The following is a 13,559-nucleotide window of genomic DNA, read 5'->3' on the forward strand; positions in this document are numbered from 1 at the left end:
ACCCTGAATTCCCATGACTTTCATTTTCTGGAGCAAAATGTCTCGGTCCACTGTTTCGAATGCCCTTTTCAGATCCAGGAAAACGCAAACAGTGTCTTTTTTGTTATTTAGATCATCCTTCCAGTTAGAGATCACTATATTCACTGCCGTTTCGCTCGATTAGAAATCTATGGGCCTCTTTAAAACGGCTCGGGTAAAGTCCAGGACCCATTAGAAATATGATGGGACATTTAAAAATTTGCGTCCCTTTAAATATGTAGGGCCCCCCATTTAACGATCCTCTCCTGAACGGCAAAGCTCTGCTAAAAGCTAAAAGCTCTAAGCTTTTTCTTATACATCGGCTAAAACAGAAACAAAAAGCTCTAAGCTTAAGAACGTGCGCGCCTAAAAGTAGGCAACGAAATTGTTTTGCTGTATATATATGTGTGTCGGCGTGTATATACTTTTCCTTTCACAATTTGAGTTAGAACCGGCTTTTTCATACTACTCAGGGCAACGGACTCGTACAAATTTCAGAAATGTGTATAAGGAGGACTGGGACAGCCTAAAGAGGTTGTCACCGTAGAGGAGTCGGAGGAGTGCAACAACTTCTTATCAAAGGCACTGATAACTGCGTACAACAGAGCTTGTCCTCTGTGAAGACTCAAGGCGAAAGCAAAGACACGATGGTGGATTAAGGAGCTGAGTCTTCTTAGAGGGCATGTAAAAAAGATTTTTAAGGTGTTAAAAGTTGCGGAACGCGAGGAGTGCTGCGTCGAATACAGAGATCGGTTAAGGATATATAAACGTGAAATCAACAGGTCAAAGCGTGTTTTATGGAAGAATTTCTTTGCCGACATAGAAGGCCCCAGCGAAACGGCGAGACTTAGGAAAGTCCTATCTAAAGGAGTTGCAGCCCAGGGACTGATAAAAAAGGACGACGGGGAATGGTCACACAATAGTGAAGAGTCCCTTGAGGCACTACTTAACACACACTTCCCATCAGGAGATGTTGCCGAAGAGTTATGTAACCACGTCTACAGTCTTAATACGGAGCGACAGGTGCCAAGCGTGATGGCAAATGCCAAAATTGAATGGGCAATAAAACCGTTTGCTATGTTCAAATCTCCGGGCCCAGATGGGATATTCCCTGCTATGCTGCAGATGGCCGGTGGAACGATTATGGAATGGCTAAGAATAACCTTTGATGGTTGCATAAAGCTGAACCACGTCCCGCAATCATGGAGAACGGCTCGAGTAGTCTTCATACCGAAAGCGAGAAAGGACAGTCATCTGCACCCCAAAGACTACAGGTCTATTAGTTTGACATATTTTCTACTCAAAACCCTAGAGAGATCAATAGATGTTTATATAAAATCAAAAATGATCGAGGAATTATTCTCTTCAGCACAATATGCTTACACCAAAAGCAAGTCAGTCAATACTGCATTGCATAGGGTAGTTATGAATATATATAAGACCCTGGAACACCAGGAATATGCCCTAGGTGCTTTTCTGGGCATTCTTCGGTGAAATTTGAAGCTTTTGGCTATTAAAATGTGGCAGAAATTACGAAAAGTTGTTTAAAAATCGCTTGTATGAGATATATATTGTAACGAATTATCTGCAAATCCTCTTATTTGCCCTTTTGCTAGGTTCGTATCGCTAAACTGTTGAATAAATAACTCCAATACTCCATAACTCCAAATACTTCACAATAACACTCAAACTGTGCAACGAATAGCTTAATAACCAAACTGATAGCTTAAAGGAAACTGACTTTCAAAATAATACTGCTATTGCTCGCTAGATATCGTCTTAGTCGTAACTGCTTGACAACTCAAATCAAACTGAATTTTAGCGCCTCTACATCTGTCGCCTTTTATACTCTTTGACTTTAACATTCGCATCTTCTAGGCGCTTCCAGAATCTACTAGTCCATTAGCTCTCAAACATCTCAGCTGTAACTACAATTGCACAATTTTATAGTTTTTCTCATTGCATACTTATAGGAGTATCTCAGATATATGCATGTATTTGTGCATTGACTCTCCGCTGCTCGTATACGTACATGGTACATATATGTAGACGCAGTTATTGTTTCGTTTATGTAGATACATGATGATTGAATTATTGATGTGCATTCACGTCACTGCTTAGCATCGGCTTAGAGCTGGCAGCACTCCTTAGTTTTGCTAATATTCGTAACAATATTATATATACCTCCGAACTATAAAATTTTTTCATACAACAATAAATGCTCTATAAATATGCATTCGGTGAAGTTTGAAGCCTCTAGCTGTAACAATGGGGCACTAATTACGAAAAGCTTCTTATCTGAACAATCGGTTGTGGAGGATATATGCTATATATACCACAGATCTCATCCATTTTTTCAGACAACAATATGTGCAATATACGAAATCATATGGTGAACTTTGAAGCTTCAATCTGATAAATTGAGGAAGATATGACAAAAATCCTCTTTTTTTGAAAACTGGTTATATACGGGATATATGCTATAGTGGTCCGATCCGGCCGGTTCCAACAAATGTCTAATCGGACACCTAAATATACCCGCTCACCAAATTTTATCAAGATATCTCAAAAATGTATGTACTAGTTTGCATACAAACAGACAGACGGACAGACGGACTTGGCTAAATCAACTCAGCTCTTCATCCTGATTATTTCGGTATACTTAATGGTGGGTATATATATTTTCCTCTAAAGACTTACAATTTTGAGATTCATGACGAAGTTAATATCCCATTTCATTTTCATGAAATGTATAAAAAGTTTTTGCAAATGCACGTGCATCTCAAAGAAATTTGATGGAGTTTGCCACGGATGAAGCCATTCTTTAATTGAAAACTAAATCAAAGTAGGAGACTAATTTGTTTTATATTAAGTGTACTTACCACTGTTTTATGTTCTAGTGTTGGGAACTATCGAATGAATGCAACTATCCATAGTTATTTACTGAATGATTTTAACTATCGAATGAATTTTGTCATTCATTAATTCATTCATTTGATCTGTTCTTTAGCTAGCCCGAGGCAAGTACCGATGTTTTTTGTAGCGCATTTACTATACAAAAGAACAATTCCTGGATCGTTTTGGTTACCCCCCGGGGTAGCTAAAGAACAAACCTTTATATGTAACTAAGACAAAATGTTGAATGTGATTAAAATGGGGCACATTTTGCTTCAAGTAAATAGTTAATGCAAATATTCAATTTAAATGCCTTTGTTACACAAAAGGTTTTGGTTCTCAACCCACTGAGTTTTTTCGTCTTACCACGTCATATGGCCAATATGTCATTTTATGCCGCTGCAACCTCAACAACGACAGGACAGAATACTAGTGAAAATGAATTAGTATCTGTATTGTTCAACAACATAATTTTGTTTGAACAGTTCTTCTCAAACATCCACTATTGGAAATGTCTTCGACAGGTACGGTTAAGAAACTGCTCGCTGTAGTTATTGCAGTAGTTGACGAAAGAGAAGTAGAACTACGTTCCTCTTCAGAAATTACATGAGCTATTTCGCCTGAAGTTACATTCCTTTGTTCTGGGGAAGACGGGTGCTTACGGCGTAGATGGTCAATTTATATTGATGTGCTTCCAAAAAATTTAAATTTTTTTGCATATATGGGTATTTAGCTTCATTGCCATTTTTGATGAAAAACTCCCAAACAGAAGATCTCTTCAATCCAGGCCGCATTAAAAGCACTTCTTCAGACACAAATTTGAAATAATTACCACGCTTAAAACATTTATCGATTAGGTTGAAATTTGCTAAGCGTTGAAATCACTGATATATGCATAGCAAAAATTTAAATAGAACGAACGGTTCGAAAAAAATAGTAATGAGCGAATCATTCATACCAAAAACTAGTAATTCGAAAAATTAGTAATGAATGAATTTCAAATGACAATCGAATGAATGAAAATTAGTGAACTCTCGAATAACTCGATAGTTTCAATTCGATAGTTCCCAACACTATTATGTTCAAGTATGCGTGCATGTGATGCATGCAAGCATACCGATAGGTAATGAGAGGTTGTGAAACAATAGCCGTGTTTTTTTACACATATATACGTCTACGTTTGCGGGTAAAAAAAACGCTTATCCTCACTTAGATAATGTTTATGAGACCCATCTAGCGGCAACTAGCTATATACCATGTTGTACCGAAAAGCGGAGATACACACCTCTTTTGGCGATAGTGTATAACCTATGGCTGAATCGGTTGCGGTGAATAGTGGACACACACCATTTGTAGAGGTAATACATAGAGGTGAAACATAGACATATTCCAGTTGCATCTGAGTATAATGCGTATTGAAATTTAGCAGAACTACTTTTCTGCGCAGCAATTTCAGAAGAGTAGATAAAGTTTAACACTTAACAGTCCATATAAAGTTTGAGCGTATATGTATATAGATGTAAAAAAAACACAGCCAAACATGCATGCAAACAGACATGCCAAACAAAAAGTGACCCCTAAAAATTTTTAATATTTTAAATATTTCTCACACAGTTGACTACACTAATCAACAAATTGATAAGTTTTAGGAATTGTGGAAAGCGTCTTCTTGCGCACGCCTCACACTGCGATGAGGCTATATTTTATATTTTTGTGTCTGGAAGTTAGTGGCGTTTCTGCTATACAACTGTCAAATTCAATATCAGATACTGCGCATTAGAAATGTATATATATTTTCGGCCTGCACTAAAGGGTTGAGTCAGAAAGAGTTTGTCTGCTGATATTATTCCATCAACATGAAGCACCTTTTGAGTAATTTTAGGTACAATGATTATATCAAAATATTGGATATTTAAAAATGTCAGTGTACGTAATTTAGAACGAAAATTGAAGCGTGGGGGTGCACTGGTAAACGGTAGAGTAAAAAATTAAATTTAAAAAATAATTGGAACACCCAGCTATTGGAAACATTTTTTTTAACTTTTAGACTGATTTTATAATAAAATTGATACAACCGATATCGGGAGAAATTTAGATTAAAAATAAGATTTTTATGTAAATAAGATAGAACTAGTCTGACTTTCGGCACGGGTTTTCCTCTAAGGTTTTTCGTTAAAACAACTATTTACATAAGGATTTTGGTTGAAATGAAAGTGTGTATGACTTTGTACTTTACCCAAACCTGAAATTAAAGATTTTACAACGATTTCGACACATTTGTGAATTGCCGAATTGTTTGTAAGCCAATTTAAACTACTTAGCTTTCAGCGAAAATGTATAAAGCTAACAGGCTCGAGGGAGCAAAAAAGTGAAATGTTACAGAGCATACAAGTGAACATTGGGAATAGTGTTGGCAAACTATCGACGCTCGGCGCTATCGCCGCCATCGATTTGTTTTTTGTTCCTTGTCTGGGTAAAATAAGGCTCTGATTTGATTTATTTTGTTGTTATAAAGCTATGTTGCTGTCTAATTTTTTAAATATCCAGATCCATATCCATTTATAAGTTTTTTAAAATGTACACATGCGTTGAAAAATGTTTCACGAAGGTGCCCTACTTTGCAATTTGGATGAAGCAACTATACAAGATTTTTTATATTAATCGTCAAATTTCTAGCTCCCTTGAGTTTTCTATATTTATTTAGGTTATCTCATCTTCTCTTCAGCGAATCCCATAAGATCCAAACTAACATAGAACTATTAGGTCTACTTCTGTCCTAACACAATTTGCACTTCACATTCTCAATGAAGAACGAGTGTACTTTACTGAAACAAAGTGCTCGAAATATCAGCCCACCCTTCAAGGCTACTGTCGTCCAAGGCGGCCAAGTTAGGGTCGAATATACACAGTGAATTTAAAATAGTTTGAGTGTTTCTGTGTACGGTTCCTTTGGACCCAAGTGCGGGGTCCTATTAGTTTTTACGCTTTAATGACCGTTGATGGGGAACAGAAAATTACCGTCAGGTATGCGTGCGAAGCGGTTGTATTTGAATCCTCACAACACAACATACGCTTGTTTTTTAAATTTAATAATATATATATATACACATTCATGTACATTAATTACTTTTGTTACATTTTATATTTACTTATGTACAATCTGAATAAACCCATAAAAACCTTTATTGAATATATACGAAGGTCTAAACTACATTTGCACACTTCTGCACGTAAGCAAACTATTCTCATTCCTGCTTCAATAATTTCATACTTGAGGTATAGGACACCCTAATTTTTTTTCTTCCATGCGGGCGGAGACACGTCTAAAAGCTAGTTTTATCATAGCTCAGTATGAATGTTATCATCTTTGAATTGTAACAATCTAAATCATTGTGAATAAACTAAGTGTGATATCTTCTACATAGACGTCAAAATTCCAAAGTGATCCAATCACCTGATTTGTAATTGACTACACTAGTCAACAAGAGAAATTACTTTGAAGTCTAACTATTTTATTTCGATGTATTATGGCCCCCTAAGTACAAAAACGCCCAAAATTTAAAATTCTATGGATACGACTTTTTTTTTCCTTTTCTAAAATCACGAATTTTCACAGAGGTCTTTCCATTTATTTTATCATATCTTGGAAATTACTTATCTAAATTCGTGGAGAGAAACACCAGTGGATTCACCGCAAAATTTTCTTCAAGTCTTGATAAGAAAATTTTTCTATATGATCGACGGTTGTGGAGTTATTCACATAAAAATGTAAGAAACAATTTTTTTTTACAAAATCGAACTTTTTTTCATTTTTCAAAAATTCATAAAAAATCGAAGGTTTTAAAAACTTACCAATTTTATTTAATGGTCTTAAAACTGTAAACATTATAAATAATTAAAACCTTATTTCGTAAAAATACATGAATAAATGTTGGTTTTATTGACAATAAAGTGAAAATACCCAATTTAGCGAAAATTTTGCATATCAAGCCTATTATAGTTTTTTACAAACAAATTATTTAGGTATGACATTTTGCGCAACTTTGTCTTTTTAAAACTTACTACGGGCATCGCCAGAAATGAGAAAACTCCATAATGACACTCAAGAAATTTTTCCCCGTCAATTTTTCTTAAGGCAAAACACAGATCATAAGAAAAAAATGCCTCATACAGTACGGAAAATTTAAGTTACCCACGCGGGTTTTCGTAAGAAAGAAGTATGGTCATATATATTTTGTATCAAATAAGTACAACTTTTTCCTTGAGGCATTTCTTGCGATGTTCTTAGAATGCTTAAATCATAAAAACAAAAAAATCAAATTATCACTCCGTCATAGAAACTGTTATACCTACCTACTGAAGATCCCAGTCTGCACAGGGAATTTCCCATAGCATATGAAGTTTTTTTGAAAACCCCTTTTTTCAAACCCTTTCGCAGGTAGTGGTTAAAAAAATTACATACCCATTAGATGCCTGTCCTGTATGGTATATTGTCGTCGATTGTGACAAACTTAACGAAAAAAAAGATACATACTTTTGAAAATCGAAATGGTCTGCGACTATTTAAAGTAATTCATTTAGTTCATTCAACGTTATTTAACTACCATTCCTGATCGCGAAATGTCAAGTTATCAACAACAGTAAAAAACTATTAATTAACCAATTTAAAAAAATGAATAATAACAGTAGAAAATTTGTCTGCAAAAATGACCCGAATATATTTTGTTATGTATGTGGTCTTTACACTACAGCAAAAGGGCGGAGAAATTTCACTATTTCACTACAAAATTCATACAAGGATTATTTTAAAATTGATGTTGAGAACTTGAGCCGAATTCAATTTGTGATAGCTGTATATATATTTTAAAGAAATGGAAATCCTACCCTCAGTAAGTAACAATTACATTTATGAATTAAAAATATTTATGATACTAATTTTTCACAGAGAAAACATGCAAATTGAAAAACCTATGATGTGGAGAGAAACATGTGATCATGATGCTAATTGTTACTTTTGTTTAAGTAAAAAAAAAGGATTTGGAAAACATATGATTTGGTCTTATCCCACGATTTCAGCTGGCGGTTTTACTCTTCCCGTGCTAGATTCAGATGGAGTTCCACGCCCTGAAAATCAACATGAAAATCAAAATTCTCCAGCGTATCAGACGGATTTTGCCAGTCCTTGTTAAACGATCTTATAAGAGACCTAGACCTTCAAAAAGATAAGTCAGAGCTACTTGCATCCCGTCTAAAAGAAAGACGTTTATTAGAAAAACAGGTTACGATAACTACCTATCGTGAGCGACATAAGTCATATGCTTGTTTTTATAGAAATAAAAACAATATATGTTTTTGCTATGATATAACTGGACTTTTTGGAAAGCTTGGCCAAACATATGACGCAAGTGAATGGAGATTATTTATTGATAGTAACAAAGAAAGCCTTAAAGCAGTTTTATTACACAATGGCAATCAGAAGCCATCAATACCAATCGCACACGCCGTAAATATAAAGGATACTTATGAAACCATGTCCAAACTTTTAAAATATATTCATTATGAAAAACACGATTGGAAAATATGTTGCGATTTGAAAGTGGTAGCTTTAATAACTGGACTACAAAGTGGTTACACAAAACATTGTTGTTTTCTTTGCCTTTTGGATAGCCGAGATCGAAGCGCACATTATGTAAGGAAGGACTGGCCAGCAAGAACCAATCACGAAGTAGGCACACACAATATAAAATATGCTGCTCTAATAAAAAAGGAGAATGTAATTTTTCCGCCATTATACATCAAGCTTGGATTAGTCAAGAATATTGTTAAGGCGCTAAATAAAAATGAAAAAACATTCGATTATATTCAAACAATATTTCCAAAATTGGCCGCTTCAAAAATTTCTGAAGGTGTATTTGATGGTCCACAAATCTGAAAACTACTACAGAGCTCAACATTCGAGACGTTACTATCACCCGATGAACAGCCTGCTTGGAACTCATTTAGGCTGATTGTTTCAAATTTTTTAGGAAATAATCGGGGTCCAAATTATAAGGAAATCATTTCTGATTTACTAACCAACTATTCGAAAATCGGTAACTAGGAATATGATATGATTTTTGTATATTCATCATAATTGTAATCTCTAAATTACATATACATATAATTTCAGGTGCAAACATGTCTCTAAAAACGCATTTCTTACACTCCCATTTGGATTTATTCCCTTCACATCAGCTTTAATAACTGGACTACAAAGTGGTTACACAAAACATTGTTGTTTTCTTTGCCTTTTGGATAGCCGAGATCGAAGCGCACATTATGTAAGGAAGGACTGGCCAGCAAGAACCAATCACGAAGTAGGCACACACAATATAAAATATGCTGCTCTAATAAAAAAGGAGAATGTAATTTTTCCGCCATTATACATCAAGCTTGGATTAGTCAAGAATATTGTTAAGGCGCTAAATAAAAATGAAAAAACATTCGATTATATTCAAACAATATTTCCAAAATTGGCCGCTTCAAAAATTTCTGAAGGTGTATTTGATGGTCCACAAATCTGAAAACTACTACAGAGCTCAACATTCGAGACGTTACTATCACCCGATGAACAGGCTGCTTGGAACTCATTTAGGCTGATTGTTTCAAATTTTTTAGGAAATAATCGGGGTCCAAATTATAAGGAAATCATTTCTGATTTACTAACCAACTATTCGAAAATCGGTAACTAGGAATATGATATGATTTTTGTATATTCATCATAATTGTAATCTCTAAATTACATATACATATAATTTCAGGTGCAAACATGTCTCTAAAAACGCATTTCTTACACTCCCATTTGGATTTATTCCCTTCACATCTTGGTGATGTCAGTGACGAGCATGGAGAAGGATTTCACCAACAACTTAAGTCAATGGAGGAGCGTTATCAAGGATTCTGGAACGAAAATATGATGGGGGATTATAATTGGTTTCTGATACGAGAATCAAATTCAGAAAATTACAGTAGACAAGCAAAACGCAGAAACTATTTTTAAATATTTCAATTACTAAATTTTGTAGAATTTCTTTAATAAAGGTATCTTAAATAGCTAAATAAACAAAAATATTAAAAATACGTATTTTCCCTTCATTCACTTAATTGTTAATAATATTACCGTTTATCCATGGATTTTCATGAAATAAAGCTTGCCTGATTTGGAATGTTTACAGTTTTACGATCATCTAATAAAAGTTGTAAGTTTTTGTCTCTTTCGATTTTTTACGAATTAAAGAAAAAAAAAAAAAAAATGGAAATTTTTAATACAAAAAAACGATTTTTTCTAATGCGATGCAAATACCTCCGAAAACAATAAGTATTTAAAAAAAATGGTATTTAAACAATTTTAAGGTAATTTTATTTGCTATTATACGCTGTTTTCTCCAACAAAATCGGACAACCCGTTCCAGAGATATGATTAAATCAATGGATCTCCCTTTTCAAAAAAGGCAAATTTTAGAAAACAAAAAAAAAAAAAAAAAAAAAAAAAAACGTATCCATAGAATTTTAAATTTCGACCGTTTTTATAATTAGGGGAATATAGCAAATAAAAAAAAAAATAGTCGTGATCCAGGGTAATGCAAAAAGTTTAATTTTGTAGAGCAGTGCTCTCGCTGTCTCATTCTGTATCTCTTTCTATCACCCGCTGAAAATAGCCGGCCCTATGCGCCGCCATATTGAACACCTTGTCAAAACGCTCAAAAGTAGCCATATTGAACATCCTGTCAGGCAGTTGACAGATAAGATATCACACTTAGTTTGATTCACAATGATCTAAATATCATTAATTTGTTTGCCAAAAGATTTTGTAATGCAAGAGTTATTATATAACATTGTTTTTATTACAGGCACATCAGAAGATTCCAGCATTAGTACTTCGACCAGACCAAATCGCCCTGCAGTTACACCTACCAATGTTGCACAAGAGAGGGAGCGTAAACTTATGAACGTTTTGGCGGCCCGTCGAAATGCACTACATAATGATCGCTTTCGTACACGTATTGTAACTACGGGACGCACTGTTACTATGACATCAATGGAGAACCCATCTAGGGCACCAACTGACCCGAGGTCAATTTGTATACGAAATTGCACAAAGAACTTTACCCGTCGTACAACAGCAAGTTGTATGCGAGAATGTTCAAACTTTTCGCGAACATTTTTGGCAGCTTCGAAAGACACTTATTCTCCTATAAGTAATGTGGAAATTGTTCGACCATCATCCCCCATCATCACACAAACTACTGAGCGTGACAACAACGAAATCCTCTTCACCGACGAGTCGTCGCATGGCTTATTTGTAGTTGCAAAGGAGCAAAATGGCACTTTAAATCATATACCAGATGTAATTAAAAACGAAAAATATCGTACCAGAAACAAATTGCTATCAACAGCCACCACTCAGTCTACTTCCATTGAAGATGAAGACATTCAACCTTATCTGTATTTTGGGCAAAAGCTGCCACCTATTAAACCTGCCACATTAACAATAACTTCAGTGAGTGAAGAACATCCCAAATTATTGGAGGTTTCTGTTTCAAAAGTAAGCTCCAGTACACCAAGGACACTAGTATCTCCGCCAACTTTATCAGCAGTGGAACGTAGTCGATCAAGATATAAATATAGAGATCGGGGATATGTTAGTGCTGGACGCTCACCATTTCGTGCAAGTGCGTTGACATCTATCAATTCATCAGAAGCTAAAAGCGGACTTCTATCAAACAAAAATGGTAATACCTCTCTTGCCTCAAACGTGACAACATTGAAGAAGGATATCAGGGGGGAAGAAAATGTCATGGATGGAAGTGTTGACCGAAGTGATCAAAGATGTTCCACTTTATCTCCGTTAATCCAGTCAGTCGATGCCCCAACACCGTTAATAATAAAGGTGTATGCTGATGAAGATGAATCCGAACAAATTCCGCAATTTAAAAACGCGTCAATAAAAGAAGGAGCAAATTATCCGGAATCTGATTTAATTGCAAATAAAACGAATATTCAAAAAAATGGTCCAGGACAAAGTTCAACGTCTTCGTCCTTTTTGGAAGAGAGAATGGTATCACAAATGACAACCTTAAATACAAATATTCAAAGAAATAATATTACGTCACTACGCCCCTTCACATCTACTACTTTGGCTACCATTTTGAAAACAAAAAGGGTAAACCCAACAACAAAAATTTTAAATATTTCCACATCGGATTCAACAACGTTGCCCACAAGTACACAACGTGCTAACATTATTGTGCATGAGGATATTGAAGAACTAGGAGGTCTTGGTCCACATCTTACCAGAGAAATAATAAACGACGAAAATTCGATTAGGTCTAAAACTGACACTACTACAAGTAAAATACCTTTGTTTGACATCGTCACTACGATTCAAGATGTAAAAGATGCCCCAACTTTTATTTTGCATACTACGATAGTTACCTCCGTGCGATCAACTGTTAACTCTCATACTGAGAATCCATTTTTGCAAACAGAAACAACATCTCCTCAATGGCATAAGAAAAGCGGACTTTCGTATGTGGGTATTATAGAGACGACTCCATTTGAGAAATTGGTACGAAGTCATCCCCCTTTGATGGTCAGAGAAAGAGATGTCTCACAAGAGATGAGACGTGTTAATATTGCCACAATGGTGCTAGCCGCAATCGGCATTATACCTCTATGCGCTCTAGTCCTCTACCTTGTGAGATCATACTTGCTCCGAAGAAAAGGAAAAAGTGAGGAAGATTTCGATGTATGCATTACGGACCAACAACCAATAAGCCCCGTTAAAAAGCTAGACTCCAAATATCGTATTAAAAAGGAGGACGAGCAGGATGATACTGACCACCATACTGTTTATACATCGCAACATAGCCAGATTACAACTCGGGAAACAAATTATAACGACCGTTATGATGAACGGTGCTCGGTTACAAGCGATCAGGAATTTGACCGTAACAATATTCGTTTGAAAAGTTTGCTAGGTGAAGGAAACTTTGGCCAGGTATGGAAAGCTGAAGCTGATGACCTCAGTGGCCATTTCGGTGCTACACGAATTGTAGCAGTAAAAACGATCCGAAAATGTAGCGCACAATCTGGCTTAAAAGAAGAAGCTGATATCATGCGGAAATTGGGCTCTCATCAGAACGTTGTTACTCTGCTTGGTGCCTGCGTGGAGAGTGGTTAGTACTGCATTAATAACGTATTCGTAAATACATCGTTACCTTAATCAGGGAAACAAATTTGAATAACGATTAACGAAAAAATAAAAAAATTATTCATCATTCTAAATTTTTTGATTGATGAATAAAAACTTATTTTTTATTCAAGCATTTTTGAATAATGAATAACATTTTATCGTTATTCAAAATATCCTGAGTGATGATAATCGGTCGTTCTTATTTTTCTAAATTTTGAGTAAAGAGTTGAGTTATTATACATTATTTAAAAAATATGGAAGTTATTCAAAAATAAAAAAAACAAGTAAGAACGGGACTGTCTTCGGCTGTGCCGAAGACTTCATACCTTTCATGAATGGGGCTGAACAATAATCTTATCCCGTTCGTAATCTCCGAATAATCGGATGTATAAGATAAGAAATATATAGTGAA

At 35.2% G+C, this 13,559-nt stretch overlaps 1 protein-coding gene across 18 annotated transcripts in view; it reads left to right on the forward strand.

Annotated features, from left to right (window-relative positions):
- Tie (Tie-like receptor tyrosine kinase) overlaps positions 1 to 13,559 on the forward strand; it is a 64,574-nt gene that overhangs the window by 31,434 nt on the left and 19,581 nt on the right. For all 18 annotated transcript variants that reach the window (XM_067791021.1, XM_067791010.1, XM_067791004.1 and 15 more), the window contains one exon: positions 10,803 to 13,130. In XM_067791021.1, coding sequence (XP_067647122.1) covers positions 10,803 to 13,130 — 2,328 coding nt within the window. The remainder of the gene's footprint in view (positions 1 to 10,802; positions 13,131 to 13,559) is intronic.

This window comes from Eurosta solidaginis, chromosome 5 (genome assembly GCF_040869045.1).
Source record: "Eurosta solidaginis isolate ZX-2024a chromosome 5, ASM4086904v1, whole genome shotgun sequence".
NCBI classification, from domain to species: Eukaryota; Metazoa; Arthropoda; class Insecta; order Diptera; family Tephritidae; genus Eurosta; species Eurosta solidaginis.